This window comes from Sus scrofa, chromosome 6 (genome assembly GCF_000003025.6).
Source record: "Sus scrofa isolate TJ Tabasco breed Duroc chromosome 6, Sscrofa11.1, whole genome shotgun sequence".
NCBI classification, from domain to species: Eukaryota; Metazoa; Chordata; class Mammalia; order Artiodactyla; family Suidae; genus Sus; species Sus scrofa.
In genome coordinates this window covers 96,933,805-96,951,335 of record NC_010448.4, presented here as the reverse complement: position 1 = coordinate 96,951,335, position 17,531 = coordinate 96,933,805, and the positions used below count along the sequence as shown (strand labels likewise).

Here is a 17,531-nt window from a genome sequence, read left to right as displayed (position 1 = left end):
TTACTTCATTATCAGCATAACTTTTTTCAACAAAACTCAATTATCTTTGTCTACTTCATGTAATTCAGCAACACTCAAAGGTTGCATAGCAAGTACCTATGCAGACTCTCCTCCTGTGCAGATTGTAATCGAGTGGCCATGGCTGTCTAGGATGCTATCTTCAGAAGAGTTCTAAGGGCAAGCATGAGGTGGGAGGAGCCTATGACCCTTCAGCAATGTTTCCATGGGGACAGAAGGGAGGGGCAGTGCAGAGGCTGCATTTCTGACACTCCTGTGTTGGGATGTGATGATGGAAGTTGTAGTTCTTTTTATGTACAGTGTGGATTTAGGTTTTAAACAAATTACCCTAGTGATATCAATTTAAACATTAGTTACCTAAATTTCATGAGACCTAAAAAATACACTGAGATCACAGCACTTTATCACTTTTTTCAAGAACAAAGAGATAGCAACTGCCAATCCCAAATGTTCTCCTATTTCCTATCAACTGAAGAAATCTGGTTTTCTTGCATTTCATACACACCCTGTGTATTCTCCTTAGAATCTCCTCTCTGCTGTTGCCTCTGATCTTGCCAAGAGGAACTCTGTCAGAGGGAGCTCAAGTACTTCTATTCTCAAACTCAAGCTTCTTTAGACACAGTACCATAACCAACATCCATATCCACTTGCCCAAATATGTTATTTATTCTCTATCAAGATTGGGCATATCTGAAAAAAAAAAAAAAAAAAAAAAAGGAGTTCCCATCGTGGTGCAGCAGAAACAAATCCAACTAGGAACCATGAGGTTGTAGGTTCAATCCCTGGCTTCGCTCAGTGGGTTAAGGATCTGGCGTTGCCATGAGCTGTGGTGTAGGTCACAGACGTGGCTCGGATCTGGCGTTGCTGTGGCTGTGGTACAGGCCAGCGGCTACAGCTCTGACTGGACCCCTAGCCTGGGAACCTCCATATGGCCTGGGTGGGGCCCTAAAAAAGACAGGGGAAAAAGAAAAAAAAAAAAAAAGATTGGGTATATCTGGAGTTCCCGTCATGGCTCAGTAGAAATGAATCTGACTAGTATCCATGAGGACGCAAGTTCAATCCCTCAGTGGGTTAAGGATCCAGCGTTGCTGTGAGCTGTGGTGTAGGTCACAGATGCAGCTCAGATCTGGCATTGCTGTGGCTATGACGTGGGCTGGCAGCTGCAGCTCCAATTCGACCCCTAGACTGGGAACCTCCATATGCCACGGGTGTGGCCCTAAAAAAGAAAAAAGATTGGGTATATCCAATTTAAACTATAAAAACTACCTAGGCACACATATTCAGCTAATTAAGTTATATACAGTAAGGGTTATTTTTATTATACCTGTAAGTAAAACCCTAAATTCTTTCAACGCAAATAGAATCAGAATAACTGTTAATTGCAAAAGCAGTCAGAATCGAGGAGCAACTATCATTAGACAATTTTTTTATTATCTGTTTTTGTCTTTTTAGGGCCGCACTCACAGCATATGGAGGTTCCCAGGCTTGGGGTCAAATCAGAGCTACAGCTGCTGGCCTACACCACAGCCACAACAACACGGGATCTGAGCCACGCCTGTGACCTACACCACAAGCTCAAGGCAACACCAGATCCTTAACCCACTGAGTGAGGCCAGGGATCAAACCTACATCCATATGGATACCAGTCGTGTTCATTACTGCTGCGCCACCACAGGAACTCCCATTAGACAATTTTTTAACAAAATTTAATCAAAGCACTTCAAACATTCATCTTTTTACGAAGGGAAGAAAGGCTCAGTGAAAATGTATGTGTGCAGTATGTATGAGTAGACAAAATACTCTTACATAAATTTCCTCATTTGATTCTTCTATCAATTTTGTAAGAAAAACTGGACCTATATTATTTCCACTCTACAGATAAGGAAATAGAGAGTCAGAGAGGTAACATAGCTTGCCTGACGTTATAACTAAGTGATAGTAAGTGTCAGAACCAAGAATCAAAACCACATCTTCTGGGACTTCCCATTGTGGTGCAGTGGAAACAAATCCAACTAGTATCCAATGAGGATCCAGGTTCGACCCCTGGCCTCGTTCAGTGGGTTAAGGATCTGGCATTGCTGTGAGCTGTGGTGTAGGTCAAAGACTCAGTTCGCATCCCCCATTCCTGTGGCTGTGGTACAGGCCAGCAGCTGTAGCTCCAATTCCACCCCTAGCCTGGAACTTCCACATGCTGCGGGTGCAGCCCTAAAAAGAAATTAAAAAAACAAACAAACAAACAAAAAAAACCCCCACATCCTCTACAGCCAACTCCATGTTACCATGTGACATTAACAGCTGGTTTGCAACCTTCTGGAAGAGCAAAGGAACTTGCTAGGAATCAACATTACTCCATAGGAAAAATATTTTTTCTAGGCCAACTTAACTTCCAGCCAGTATAAGTCATCACCTTCCCACCCCATCCTGCTCCTCCTGCCTTCCTCACCATCCAGGCAGGTAGGCAGGAAGTCTGAGAGCCTTCAAGATTCCTTCCTCTTTCTTATCCCCAAGTCAAAACTAAGCGGCTCTAGGTCCTAAATCAATCTCAATCTGACTCCTTCTTCCCATTCCTACTGCCCTTGTTCAGACCTCCATCCCCTCCTGTGTGAATAACCTTAATATTCCTAACTGGTCTGGCAACTTGAGGCTACTAAGATCTAATGATAGGATGCAGTGCCTAGTGCTGTCTCTGCCCTCAGTGTACTCAGTTCAATCCATCTTCCACAGGGCTTATCTTCCCAGAGTAATCTGCTTACATCATCTTCCTATTTTAAAATCCTTATATGGCTCTCCACAGCCTATACAGACTATAAATACAAACTTCACTGTGTGGCACAGAAAGCCCTTCATAGCTGATCCCAGCCAACATACCTTTCCTGCCTCCTTCTCCACCCCTCCCACACACATCCTTCGCTCCAGGCGCAGTGGCCGCCTACTGCAGAGAAGACAAACAGGTTCAACCTCACGTGCCAAGTCCAAATAACTGGTAGTGACTACTTGAAGCACCCTGTTGAGAACTCTGAAGCTGCTTATAAATTTAGCAGCAAAAATGTGATGACTGATAACACAGTGACTGCTACTGGTATGGGGAAGTGGGCGTCAGCACAAATGCCACACTGCAATCTGTGTACCCTGGTTCTTTGAATAGTTCTTCCACATTTCTAAACCTCTGCGCTTACTGCTGCTTCTGCCCAACATGTTGTTCTCCTTTTATCCCACTGCTCATCCTCCAAGACCTCCAGGAAATAGACATCCATGGTGAAACTTGCCTTACGTCACACAAGCAGAGTCGGCCACTCTCTCCCCTGGGCTCAGAGCTCTCTGTACATGTCTCTATTATTCTGGAATTAATGTACTATATTTTAAGTGTTGATTTACGCTCCTGTGATCTTCTTGAAGGCACTTCCTTCCTCCCTGCATCTTCCACATCTAGTCCAATATACTTAGAAGGCACTCAAATATTAGTGAAGTGAATAAATGAAGACTTGTAACAGAGGATTCCTCTAACGTGGTATTTCACTAACATCAGGAAGATATGGCAAGCCCAAGAACAGACAGGTAACTATCTGTGTTGTGCCACCTCTACTCATCATACATTTCCATGTATATCTTTATCTCTCCGAAACACATACTATTAAGGCCTATACTACATAGGAATTTGGCTTCCAATTAGATTAGGCAGAGGAGAAAATGGGAAACACAAGGGGAAAGACCACAGACACAATTTTTTAAAATATGTATTAGCAGGAGCAGTATAAAAAGATCTAAGAATTAGTTTTCAGAAGCTAAATGTGTACGAGCAAATCTTGTTATTAGCGATACAGCCTTTCCATGTACATGACACTAGGCAAATCCTTATTAAATTCAAACTAATGTCCCAGGTTGGCTTTAATTTTTAAAGTTTGTGAGGTACAGGAGTTCCCATCATGGCACAGCAGAAACAAATCCGATTAGAGGTTTTGGGTTTGATCTCTGGCCTCGCTCAGTGGGTTAAGGATTTGGCATTGCCATGAGCTGTGGTGTAGGTCACAGATGCAGCTCGGATCCCACGCTGCTGTGGCTCTGGCGTAAGCTGGCAGCTGTAGCTCCGATTGGACCCCTAGCCTGGCAACCTCCATATACTGCAGGTACGGCCCTAAAAAGCAAAATAAAAATAAAAATAAAGTTCATGAGGTTCAATCACTTTGGAATGCTTTTGGCAATATTTGCTAACACTAAACGTACACATACACTATGAACTAGCAATTCCACTTTCAAGGATATTCTTGACACAAATACTACATTTGCTCACAAAAAGACATGTTTAATAATTATTCATAATATCCAATAACTGGATGTCTAAATGTAAGATCCAAACACTCAAATGTCCATCTAGAGTGAAACGGATATATTATACTATAGTCAAACAATGGAATAAGATACTAAAATGTAAATGAACAAACTACAACTACATGCAACAATGTACATCAATCTCACAAAGTTCAGAGAAAGAAATTAGACATAAGGCAGTAAAACACTGGCTGATTCTAGATATTTAAGTTCAAATACAGGCAAAACCTGTAGCATTACAAGTCATGATGGTAGTGACTTGGAGTGAGTGGTGACAGAAAGGGTGCATAGGGAAACCTTCTGGGATGCTAATACCGTTCTGGTCATCAAACTGTGTCCTGCTTATGTGAGTGTACTCACACTGTTGAAAATTCATCATTTATGATTTATGCATTTTTCTGTTAGTTATATTTTAATTAAAATTTGCTTTAAAAATGAAGACAAAATAGAAATATTTTCAGACTAACCAAAACCGTGAATTCAAAGTGGCAGACCTGTACTAAAGTAAATACTAAAGGAGCGCTATAGGAAGGAGGAAAATAATCCTAGAAGAAATTATAGTAATGTAGGCAGACACAAAGAGCAAGGAAAGAACAAATATGTGGAAGAATCTATGTGAATATTAAATTGTACTAAAATATTGTCATATTTTAAAACTATGAAAACTAAACTAAATGTCAACAATCATAAAAAACAGAACAAAAGAAAGGAGTTCTCATTGTGGCTTAGCGCTAACTAGCCTGACTAGTATCCATGAGGATGCAGGTTTGATCCATGGCCTTACTCAGTGGCTCGCGGATCCAGCGTTGCCATGAGCTGTGGTGTAGGTAGGCAGCTGCAGCTCTAATTTAACCCCTAGCCTGGGAACTTCCATATGCCGCACGTGCAGCCCTAAAAAGAAAAAAAAAATCTATACACATCTAACTATAGCCTCATTGACAAAAAGGTTAATCCACCAAGAAGATAGCACAACTCTAAATTTGTAGACACCTAAAAATAGTCTCAGTGCAAATTTTTTAATATTTAATTTATTATTGGGAGTTCCCTTCATGGCTCAGTGGTTAACAAACCTGACTAGGAACCATGAGTATGCAGGTTCCATCCTTGGCCTCACTCAGTGGGTTAAGGATCTGGCATTGCCATGAGCTGTGGCATAGGTCGAAGACACAGTTCAGATCCCATGTTGCTGTGGCTGTGGCGTAGGCCAGCAGCTGCAGGTACAATTTGACCCCTAGCCTGGGAACTTCCATATGCCATGGGTGCAGTGCTAAAAAGCAAAAGATAAAATAAAATTAAAAATTAAAAAATAGGAGTTCCCGTCGTGGCGCAGTGGTTAACGAATCCGACTAGGAACCATGAGGTTGCGGGTTCGGTCCCTGCCCTTGCTCAGTGGGTTAACGATCCGGCGTTGCCATGAGCTGTGGTGTAGGTTGCAGACACGGCTCGGATCCCGTGTTGCTGTGGCTCTGGCGTAGGCCGGTGGCTACAGCTCCGATTCGACCCCTAGCCTGGGAACTTCCATATGCCGCGGGAGCGGCCCAAGAAATAGCAACAACAACAACAACAAAAGACAAAAAGACAAAAAAAAAATAAATAAATAAAATAAAAAAATTAAAATTAAAAAATAAAATAAATTTTTTAAAATTTAAAAAACATTTATTTTTTATATTTTGAATATTTTATTTTATTTTATTTTATGGCTGCACCCAAGGCACATGGAAGTTCCCAGGCCAGAGACAAAATCTAAGCCACAGCTGCAACCTACGCCACAGCTGCAGCAACACCAAATCCTTTAACCCACTGTGCCAGGCCAGGGATTGAATCTATACCTCTGCAGCAACCTGAGCCATTGCAATTGGATTCTTTTTTTTTTTTTTTTCCTTTTTTTGGCCACCCTGTGGCATATGGAGTTCCTGGGCCAGGGATCAGATCCAAGGTGTAGCTGTGACCTGACTAAGTCACAGCAGCAGCAATGCCATATCTTTAACCCACCAGGCCAGAGATTGATCCTGAGTTCCAGCGCTCCCAAAACTCCACCGATCCCGTGATGCAACATCAGGAATTTCTCAGGTTGGATTCTTAACCCACAGCACCAAAGTAGAACCTCCTCAATATAAGTAAAAACTGACAGAATAATCCATGGCTCAATGAAGAAATTACAATGTAAATTAGAAAGGGTATTTGAATTTAATGATAACGAAAATGTGATGATATGTCAAAACTTCTAGGAGAGTGACATGAAAAACACAGCGAAGTGAAAAACTTCTTTTCATCAAAATACACCATTAACAACGTGAAAAGGAAAGCCACAGAGTTGGAGAAGATATCTGCAATACATATAGCTGGCAAATGGACTGTATCCAGAGAACATAAAAATCCAAACATGTAAAAATGAGACAAAAGACATATTAGAAGTAGACTGGCAGCTATGGGGCGGGGGGAGGAAGAATAGGTAGTTTCTACTTAACAGTTACAGTTTCAGTTTGAGGTGATAAAAAAATTTGGAAACAGGTAGTAGTAATGGTTGCACAACACTGTGAATGTAATTAATGTCATTAAATGGTTAAAATGAAAACTTTTATATATATATGTACATATACACATACATATATATACACACATATATATATTGTGTGTGTGTGTAGTATAAGAAAAAAAATAACAGAAAAATGGTCAAAAGACCTGAAAGGAACTTTACAAAAGCAATATCCTCATGACCAATAAATATATGAAAAGGCACTCAACCTGATTAGCCATCAGATAAAAGCAACTTAAAACCATTGAGATATGTATTACCCAAATAGCTAAACTTTTCATTTTTTAATACCATTTCCAAGTATTAGAGTGCATCTGGAGCAACAGAGACATTGCTAGTAAGAATGGTAAACTCAAACAACTACTTTGGAAAACTGCTTGGCATATCTACTAAAACTCAAGAGACACACATGCAGCAATCCATATATTCAAAAATGTTTATAGCAATGTTATTTGACATAGCTAAAGACTCCAAACAATTCATATGTGCATCAACAGCAAAATGGGTAAATCAATTTTGATATTTTCATACAAGTAAAAACAAATAGCAATGGAAAAAAAACTAAAGCTACATGCAAAGCACTATCTCACAATCACCATGCCAAACAAAAGTAACCAGACACAAAAAACACATAATGTAAGATTCCATACATAGAAAGTTCGCAAACAAGCAAGACTAATGTATGGTGATAAAAGGTAAGGCTACTCGCAATGTTCTTTTGTTCTTCAGGTTGGTATTTACATGACTGTATCATTCATGATTTGTGCACTTTTCTGTATGTAAATTGAACTGTCAAAAAAAAAAAAGGAAAAAGATAAACCCCAAGAAAATAAATTTTGAGAAGGAAATGTCAAAAGTAATTAGATTTTTAGGCTGAAGTGGCTAATGATTCAATTACCTTCAAACAGACATAACATACACCAAAAAATCTTTAAGACATTCTGATGACCAGCCTATCATCATTCAAACCAAAAATAGCTGGTGAACTCTCATGCAACTAAATGAAACCTGTTCAAACTGTATATAAATCTGGTATAATGTTTTCTTAATGTATTTTCTTTGTACGATGAGGATAATGCAAGCAACAAATAAAACAGGTTGTCTATTTAAAATCAACAGAATGCCAATTAGATATTGACCTTACGACAGCAAAGGCTGGAGCAGACAAGCCAAACAATTTCAACGAAAGAAAAAACAAATCTTGTCTTGACCTTGTTACCCTGCCACTCAAAAGTAATTACGCAGAAGTCAGAATTAGAGAAAATATCACTACCAGAGTTCCTGCTGTGGCCCAGCGGAAACAAGTCTGACTAGTAACAATGAGGTTGTGGGTTCGATCCCTGGCCTTGCTCAGTGGCTTAAGGATCTGGCGTTACTGTGGCTGTGGCATAGGCCGGCAGGTGTAGCTCCAATTCAACCCCTAACCCGGGAACCTCCATATGCTGCGGGTGTGGCCCTAAATGGCAGAAAAAAAAAAACAAACATTTGCTCAATGATAGATACTTTGGTTTTCACCTCTTTTGTTTGTTTGCTTTAAGACACTTTACAAGCATATCACAAAGAGTACATTTTATCCATACTTTGTACTTCGGAGCCATAATGAAAATGCATGTTTACAACATGGGGAACTATTTCAAATCTGGCTGATTGTCAAGATTCTGCATGGTTCTGCCACCGCTTGAGGGACACCCCAGCCCAGAGGTGCAAAAGGTACTTGCAAGAGGGAGGCTAGTGGTCAAAAGATTTGTCCCAAACCAGTTCTTGACCATCTACACACCTCAGTCAATCCATACTGGACCTCAGGGCACAATTCTCCGACTTCCGTTCAGCTCCAATATACCCAAGTGTATACCCCAATACAGGCCCTCTGGCTTCAGTTCCCAGGCATCTCTCCCTTCTGATAAAGCTCAGACAGACTGCTCTCTCCGAACCTCCCTACTCAACATGGCTCCATGGTATTCAACAAACAACTGCAGAACAAAAGAACCAATGTACAGGCAGACAGTGCTGGGCATGGGTAAAAGAGAGATACCAGAAAGAGATATGCAAATCTAGCAAAGTCTGAACAACAAAAATAACCAAACCTTTTACCATTTCAATTCTTCTTCTGTATGAAAAACAAAACCACCTCAGTAGCAACAAGGGCACCCAGCCCTGAGCTCCTTGGAGATACAGCTGATTCTAGGGCTGGGGTAGAAAATACATATGATAAACCGTGAAGCATCTTGTGCCACAAAACAAGGATGTGCTCACAAACACAAAAAGATGGGCCACATCAAAGGGACACAGGAGGCAATCTGAAGGAGCTTCCAGTGGCCACAGCTGGAACAATCTGAGCAACAAATGAAATAACATGATAATGGATAACAACTAAAGTATAAAATACAGGTAAAATCAGACTTCATAAATGATTGAATAAATAAGTAAATGAGGGAGAAGAGGCAAATCCTCCTTACAGAAGAATTCCAAATAATACTAAGCAGATATTTGCTTCTCTGCATTCCCCTTGAATGCAGGCTGGACTTAGTGACTCCTTCCCAAAGTACAGAAAAGGTAAAAACAGTAACTCTTTAGTGGAGAAATCTGGCAAACAAGGAACACCTCACCAGTGATTCTGTGTGGCTTTCACCTGCCCCAATCTGGTATGATGGAGCCCTTCCTCTCTCTGGTACTCTCCACTCAAATGTATAGCCCCAGCCTAGCCAGGAGAACATCAGACAAACCTAAATGGAAGAACATTCTGCAAACCCCGCAACCAGTGCTCCCCAAGAAATAAGGCCTTGGGAAACAAAGGAAGTCTGAGAAACTTCCGAAGAAGAGAAGAAACTAATGAGACATGACGACTAAGGGCAATAAGGCATCCTGCGTAGGAATTCTGCAACAGAAAAAGGACACTAAGAGAAAAACTAGGGAAATCCAAACAAAGTCCGGAGTTTAGTTAACAGTAATGTGCCATTGGCTTTAACAAAGGTACCCACTAATGTAAGATGTCAACATCTGGGGTACCTGGTGAGAGGTACACAGGAACTCTCTGTACTATCTTTGCAACCTTTCTTCTATCTAAAATTATCTCAAAAAGTTTATTTAAAAAACATCGCATTTGGAGTTGCCCTTAGGCACAGTGGGTTAAGAATCTAACTGCAGCAGTTCAGGTCACTGCAGAGGTTCGGGTTCGATCCCCAGCCTAGCAAAGTGGGTTAAAGTATCCCCCTTTGCTGTAGCTGTGGCTTGGATTCAATCCCTAGCCCAGGAATTTCCACATGCTATAGGTGCAGACAAAAAAATTTAATTTAAAAAACCCTATATTTGGCAATACGGCAACAGGCAATATTTTCCTTATAGTTTCGAACAAGTACCTAGGAGAGGATACTTTCTTTTTTTTTCTACTTAGTCAATAAGAAGCAAATGGGAAATATAGTATGACTCTAATGATATGATTATGAGTGTGGGATGGGAAATGTTGCCATTTTACAGAACCTATGAAGCAGGAAAGTGATTCTGATCTTAGAAATAAAACAGGTAGTATTAATCATCTTATCAACATATAGACATATGGGTAGATCAGTTATTTTTTCTCTTCTAAAGTTGAGTCAAGGAGTTTCCGTCGTGGCTCAGCGGTAACAAACCCAACTAGTATCAATGAGGATGTGCATTTGATCTCTGGCCCTCACTCAGTGGGTTAAAGGATCCAGCAATGCTGTGAGCTGTGATATAGGTCGCAGACACGTCTCGGATCTGGCATTGTCGTAGCTGTGGTATAGGCTGGCAGCTGCAGCTCCAATTCATCCCCTAGCTTGGGAACGTCCATATGCCATAGGTGAGGCCCTAAAAACACTAAATAAATAATTAAATAAAGTTGAGTCAAAACTCTTTGTAAATGTCTTCTCAAGGGCTCCAACCTACATACCAATATCTATATGTGACTAATCGTTTTCCACCATTTTCCTCTGCATAAGGCACAAATACACATACAAAACCACAGATGCATTACTCCAAAATTTCTACAAAAGTGTGTTGCCACTCTCACACAAGTGGAGTACATTAGAAAATAAACTGAAGCCAAAGTGACAGCAATCTTAACTAATTAGGGCTAAAATATCTTAATCTTACATATGATCATCTGAACACATGGTTAAAGCCCCTCCCAGGAGCCTAGAAGGGAAGGGAGTAAAGAAGTGGATTCCAAGTAAAGCTGCATTTCTGGTAAACTGATCACTCTATGTTCTATTTTCTCCTCTATAGTGACTACAACTATTTCTGTTTACATTGCCCATGGAAACTTGAACACTGGCTGCATATAGCAGGGACTTGATGCATGTTTTTGTTTTTTTGTGTTTTTGTTTGTTTATTGGCTGAGCCCACAGTATGCAGAAGTTCCCAGGTCAGGGATCGAACCTAAGCCACGGTAGTGACAAGGCCTTAACCACTAGGCCACCAGGGAACTACCCAATGCATGTCTTTAAAATTGGATTAATTCCACATAGCTGGACATATTGCTCAAAGGGAATAACTGCTACAACTGATAGGTATTTCACTGACCCCTAACACTGTCATTCACCCCCAGCCTCTACATCCTGGACACATACCTTATACCACAAGTATTCCTTTCACTGAACGATCAGGCTGTAAACTCTCAAGAAAATTACCAAGAATGAACAAAAATTAGTATTTTTAAACATGTTTTCACTATTTCAACCTTTTCTGCAAATATTCTGTCTCTCTTTAAAATCAAAAAGGATATTATTCCAAGACCTCTTCCTACCAAATTAGCATGAACCTTGCTGAGAAGCTAGACTGATTATATCCTCTTTTCAAATCCCAAACAAAGACCCAGTGTTCCCTATACCAAGGGATGCCTTTATTAATCTGTACCCAGTTCTTTATTTTTCCTCCTAGGAAAATCTACTACCAATCTTAAGATTATTTTACATCAAGACGTACTCATAATTTTTTAAGTGTTCTTTATACATTTAAGCTAAAGGTACATCAAGAATTTTGAAACCAAAATCTGAAACAAGTTACTTTTGTTACATAGGTCCTTAGGGTCTAGAAAGCTGCTAAGACCACTGCACTGGTTCTAAGCTTTAGTACCACTACATTAATTCTTTGTGGTATCCCAGAAAAAACATGCTCTTATCTTGTGGAGACTGGAATATAACATAATTTCCATCAATTACTACTTTCTAAAGAATGTGTATACTAAAACATGTGTAAAGAATATGCCAGGAGTTGCCATCATGGCGAAGCAGAAACAAGTCTGACTAGGAACCATGAGTTGCGGGTTCAATCCCTCACTCAGTGGGTTAAGGATCTGGCATTGCTGTGAGCTGTGGTGTAGGTCACAGACACGGCTGGGATCTGGCATTGCTGTGGCTGTCACATAGGCAGGTGGCAACAGCTCCAATTGGACCCCTAGCCTGGGAACCTCCATGTGCGTGGGTGCAGACCTAAAGAGACACACACACACACACACAAAAGACACAAAATAAAAAGCAAAAAGCAAAAACAAAAACAAGAATGTGCCAGTTAGGTGCACTAGTGACAAAGAGCAGATTATATATCAAGAGCTTGAGTATCTTTAACTAGTTAGTTAAAGATTAACTAAGTTAAAACTTCATCAACATGTATGTAATAAACTTTTACCAAACAATTAGGTCTTTTTTTGACAAGTACATAAACACGGGGGGGGGGGGGGGGGGATTAAGTAAGCCATCTAAGATAAATCATAAACCCTCTTGATTCCAATCAACAAATCGCCCTCCTGTCATCACAGAAACACTTCATAAAAGACACTGCCCATTTTAAGCTCCTGATTTATAATTTAATCTCTTCCTCTTAAGATATTCTCTAAAGAACTAATTTTTCAAGTTCCCATTGTGGCTCAGTAATAATGAACCAGACTAGTATCCATGAGGACATGGGTTCAGTCCCTGGCCCTGCTCAGTGGGTTAAGGATCCCGAACCCTGCAATGCCATGAGCTGTGATGTAGGTCACAGATGAGGCTCAGATCCCGCATTGCTGTGGCTGTGGTGTAGGCCAGCAGCTGCAGCTCCAATTCAACCCCTAGCCCGGGAACTTCCATATGTTGTGGGTGCGGCCCTAAAAAGCAAAACAAACAAAAAAACAAAAACAAAACTCATTTTTCCTTCTTTAATTTTTTTCTCTTGCGGGTTCGTTTCTGCTGAGCCACAACAGAAACTCCTTTAATTTAAAGGAGGATTAATTTAAATCCTTCAGTCCTGTATCACACTGATTTCATGGCCATGTCAGTAAATGGCTTTAAGTTATATCTGAATGCTAAATAAAATTATTCATTCTTCATTGTCTTCTTCCGATATTGGTTTCATTCCCATATTTCCTACATTTTTCTATTTCTCTTACAGTATACTTCTAATTTTTTAATTCAACCTGAATTTGAATATTCTGTATGTTAATACTATTAAAAGAAAATAAGGACTAAAATCAATTACTGCTACATTCAACCCCAAAACAAGTCAAGAATGAGTGTGAAGTGCATTTTCTTTCTATGGGACTAAATAGAGCAATACTGCTGATAGTGCTAAGAACCAACTATTCACTCAGCAGCAGAGGGAATGGTGGCCAGCTGAAAGAGTCACTCACTTGGGGATTACAACCAGGATCCATTTCTCCACACTGAACACAATCTTGGGTACCTCCTATCATATTCTAGAAAGTGGGTCTCAACAGCGGACATCTGGCCGTGTCTTGAGACTTTTGTATAATCATGACTCAGGCGACGGGGCATGTGGTTAACTGGTACCTGGTGGGTAGAGACCAGGGATGCTGCTGACCATCCTACACAGGCACCAGACAGCCCCTACAACAAAGCATTATTCAGTCAAAAACGTCAGTGCATAGGCTGAGAAACCCTGACCTAGACATGTGTCCCAATTCTGAGTAAAAATACAGAACAGCTGGACAGAGGCAGTATGACCATATGAAAGGACCACAGGATTAGGAGAGGAAGGGAACTAAAACTCCCTGAGTAGCTGCTACATACCAAGCCTTGTGTTAGGCACTTTACACTTACCTCTCACTCAAACTTCTATCCTGTGGAAAAAAGTAATCTATTCTCATTTTACAGACGTAAAGGTTGCACTTAAGTAGATTAAGGAACTTATTCAAGGTCACTCAGCTGGAAAGGGGAGGAATCATGATTCCAATTCAAATGAAATCTCTTTCATTCCACAATACTACCAGGACCTGGATTTGATTCAAAGAATTACCAGTGTGAATGTGAGCATATCACTTAACTTTCTAAACCTCCATTTAGGAAAAAAGTCAATGGATAACATGTGAAAAAAAAAAAAAAAAAAAAAAAAACAATGTAGCTGACTGCCAACATAAAATCACGTTAAATATCTCAGAATGAAAAAGAAAGTGCTTCTTAGAATGGAGATGTCACAATTACCATTTTTTCTTAGAAAAAGAATTTTTTTTTTAAATGACTGCGCCCAAGGCATATGGAAGTTCTGGGCCAGGGACTGAATCCAAGCTGCAGCTGCCGCCTATGTCACAGCTGGGACAACTCAAGATCCTTTAACCCACTGCACTGGGCCACGATAGAACCTGCACCTCAGCAGCAACACAAACCGCTGCAGTGGAACTCTCAACACACTGCACCACAGTGAGAATTCTAAAAATAAAATTTAACAAGGGTGTACAGTACCAAGTTATACAGGATTTTTAAGAATCAAGATTAAATGTTCAGAAGACACTGTGCTCCCCACAGCCACGCAACTACTCTTAATACTAGGAGGAAATAAACTAATATAAACAATATTTTAGTATGAACTTCCCAGATTTTTACTCAATCGGCCTTAAAATGCTCAAGATCATACATATCAGCAACACAGACTGGGCTCTCCCCAAAACCAGCAGCAAAGGTCACCAGCAGAACTAAGAAGGAAGAGAATGGATTACAAATCCACTATTGCTGCTGTAGGAAACAACTCTGCCATTCTCTCCAGAAAGAGTGTGTTACACTGAGGTCAACATGGTATCATACATAGTAATGATGTAAAAAAAGAATACATTTCAACATGAGGTTATGATTTTTTTAAAAAACTACCAGCAGAATCCAGCAGTCTTTGATAATTAAACTACTAATAGTTCACAAACATAGCTTAAACTATACTCTCTTGGGATTAAGCTCAAGGACAATGTAAATTCGGAATTGTTCCTTTTGGAAATCACCACTACCAATGCCACTTGTTTTTGTTTTGTTTTGTTTTGTTTGCTTTTTAGGGCCGCACCTGCAGCATATGGAAGTTCCCAGGCTATGGGTCGAATTGGAGCTGCAGCTGCTGGCCTACGCCACAGCCACAATACCACCAGATCCGAGCCACATCTGCAACCTATACCACAGCTCATGGCAACGCCAGATCCTTAACCCACTGAGCGAGGCCAGCGATCGAACCTGGGTCCTCAAGGATACTAGTCAGATTCGGATTTGTTTCAGCTGAGCCAGAACAGGAACTCCCCCAATGCTACTTCTAAAACCAGGCTGCACACAACCATTTTTCCCTTTGAAGACATGGCTTTGCTATATTTTACAAAAGCATCTTTTCATGTCATGTTAATAAACTGTAAATAAACTGCAATTATAAATATTTCCCACTAACATTAAGTCCAAGTTTAAAAGCAACAGACATCAAATAGACTAAAAAATTGTCTTAAATAATTTCAAAAGAATCCTAAAAAGACTAGCTTTAAATAAATAAAAATTCTAAAAATCTGTTTATCTGACACCAAAAATAAATAACTACTCTGTTGGAACTGAAAAAATTGATAACATAATCTTGACTGTTCTCTACCCCGATCAATTTAATGAGGATTTTCATTAGATGTCACATTATTAATTCTGAAGCACATCTTTCACCTTAAACATTTTGACACTTCCATCAACTTCCTAAAAGTGAGGGTGGATTTTTTTTCCTGTTTTTAATAGATTTGTCTCTCGAAAGACTGAATTAGATAAAAACTGATAGGAGAAACCTATTATCCACCTCTTTTTCATCCACAGAAATTTGGGTAAGCCCTAGCTATATGCTGACGGGTAGGTAATAGTCTTCCAGAATTTACATCAGAAAATGACCTAAGTAAAATCCACTGTACCTATTTATCTGACAACCTGTCAACTTTTTAACCTCACAAGCCTGTTTTCCATCACAACAAATTGTAAGGTGCACGGAAACCATATTATTTCTTTATTTTTATCATAATTCAGTCGCTTCCTCCATTTCTCCCAAAATAGCTTTCTCTCCTCAGGGCTCAATTGTCTGCATTTTCAACTGAGAGAACCTGGTGTGCAGTGGTTTAAAGTACTACCAGCCTCTCGCTGGATGAGCGCAGCCTCGGGACAGCCGGCCCGGCCAGGTCTCTGGAAGCCGGCAGCGCCCAGCGCGTCCCACCCGGGCTCGGCCCCGAGCACCACCCGCGCGTTCACACGGCCCAGAGCTTTCCGCCTGCGACCCCACGCCTCCCCGCCGGCCGTGGGCAGGGGCGCTGGACAGGCCGCGCACTGACCCTGGAGCCCACACGGCTCCCGGGGCCACCGCCCACGCTCCCACCGCCCGAGCTCCAACACCTCCGTGAGGGTGAGGGGCACGGCGCGGAAGGACGGGGGGCGGCGGCCCCGGGAGCTGCAAGGGAAGGGCCCGGGGCCTCGGCAAGGATCCTCCTGCGAGACATGAAGGGAGAGTGGACCGGGGCGGAAGCGCCGGGGGCCAGGATGGGGATCGTCCGTGGTGCTGCTGGAGATGGGGGTCGCGGTGGGGGAGGGTCCGCGGCGGGAGAAGGGATAGCGGGGCGGGCGGAGGCTCACCCGAGGCGGGGGCCGGCTCTCCCGCATCGCCGGCGGCAGGCTCCAGGGTGACGGCGCCGTCCCTCCACACGCGGATCTGCGCTGCCGAGCGCACCCGGCGGCGGGGCTGGCGGCGGCCAGCGTCCGAGGCGCGCAGAGAGCCGCAGCATTGGTAGCACACGGCCCACGCCTGCTCCTCGTTGATGGGCTGGTTATAGAGCCGCAGGATCTCCTCCAGGCTCAGCGCGGCCGGCGGACCCGCGGCCTCCCCGGGGTCCGGAGGCCCCTCGCCGCCCTCCCGACCGGCCGGCTGAGCCATCCCGCGGGTCGCGCCGCGCTCGCAACGCCGCGTCGCCTCAGCTGCGGAGCATCGTCTTTGCGCGCCGCCGCCGCCTCATCCCCGGAACCCCGCCCAGCGGGCCAGGCGCGCCGCTGCGGGTAGAGGGCGGGGACGGGGCGGGACCGGGGCCGCCACCAGGAAGGGGACGGGCCAGGGACTGAGCCGGGGAGCTGGGTGAGAAACCAGACGGAGAACCTGGGCTGGTCAGGGGGCCTGACAGGACCGCCACCAGCAAGTAGCAGAGCAATGGCGTCCGCGGCCCCGCCCCCAAAGCCCCGCCCGGGGCTAGCCCCGCCCCCTGGTCTCGCCCCCCGGGTAGGTCCCTCTTCCTAGCTCCGCCCCATAGTTAACCCCGCCCCTTAGTCGGCCCCGCCCCAAAGTCCCGCCCCAGGGATTCGCTCCTCCCCGTCCCGCAAAGGCTCCCGCCGAGTGCCAGCTCCTGGGCGCTGGTCCAACCACCGCACCCTCTCTCTTTCGGGCCAAC

General features: G+C 42.6%; 1 protein-coding gene across 6 annotated transcripts in view; it reads right to left on the bottom strand.

Annotated features, from left to right (window-relative positions):
- The window catches only part of SPIRE1 (spire type actin nucleation factor 1), a 180,569-nt gene extending 163,256 nt beyond the window's left edge, over positions 1-17,313 (bottom strand). For 3 of the 6 annotated variants that reach the window (XR_002344986.1, XM_021096025.1, XM_021096030.1), the window contains exon 1: positions 16,729-17,313. Coding sequence is in view for 5 of the 6 variants with exons in the window: in XM_021096025.1 (XP_020951684.1) it covers positions 16,729-17,026 (298 nt within the window). In the remaining variant the exon portion in view is untranslated. The remainder of the gene's footprint in view (positions 1-16,728) is intronic. The other 3 variants (XM_021096027.1, XM_021096026.1, XM_021096028.1) reach the window with 2 other exon arrangements.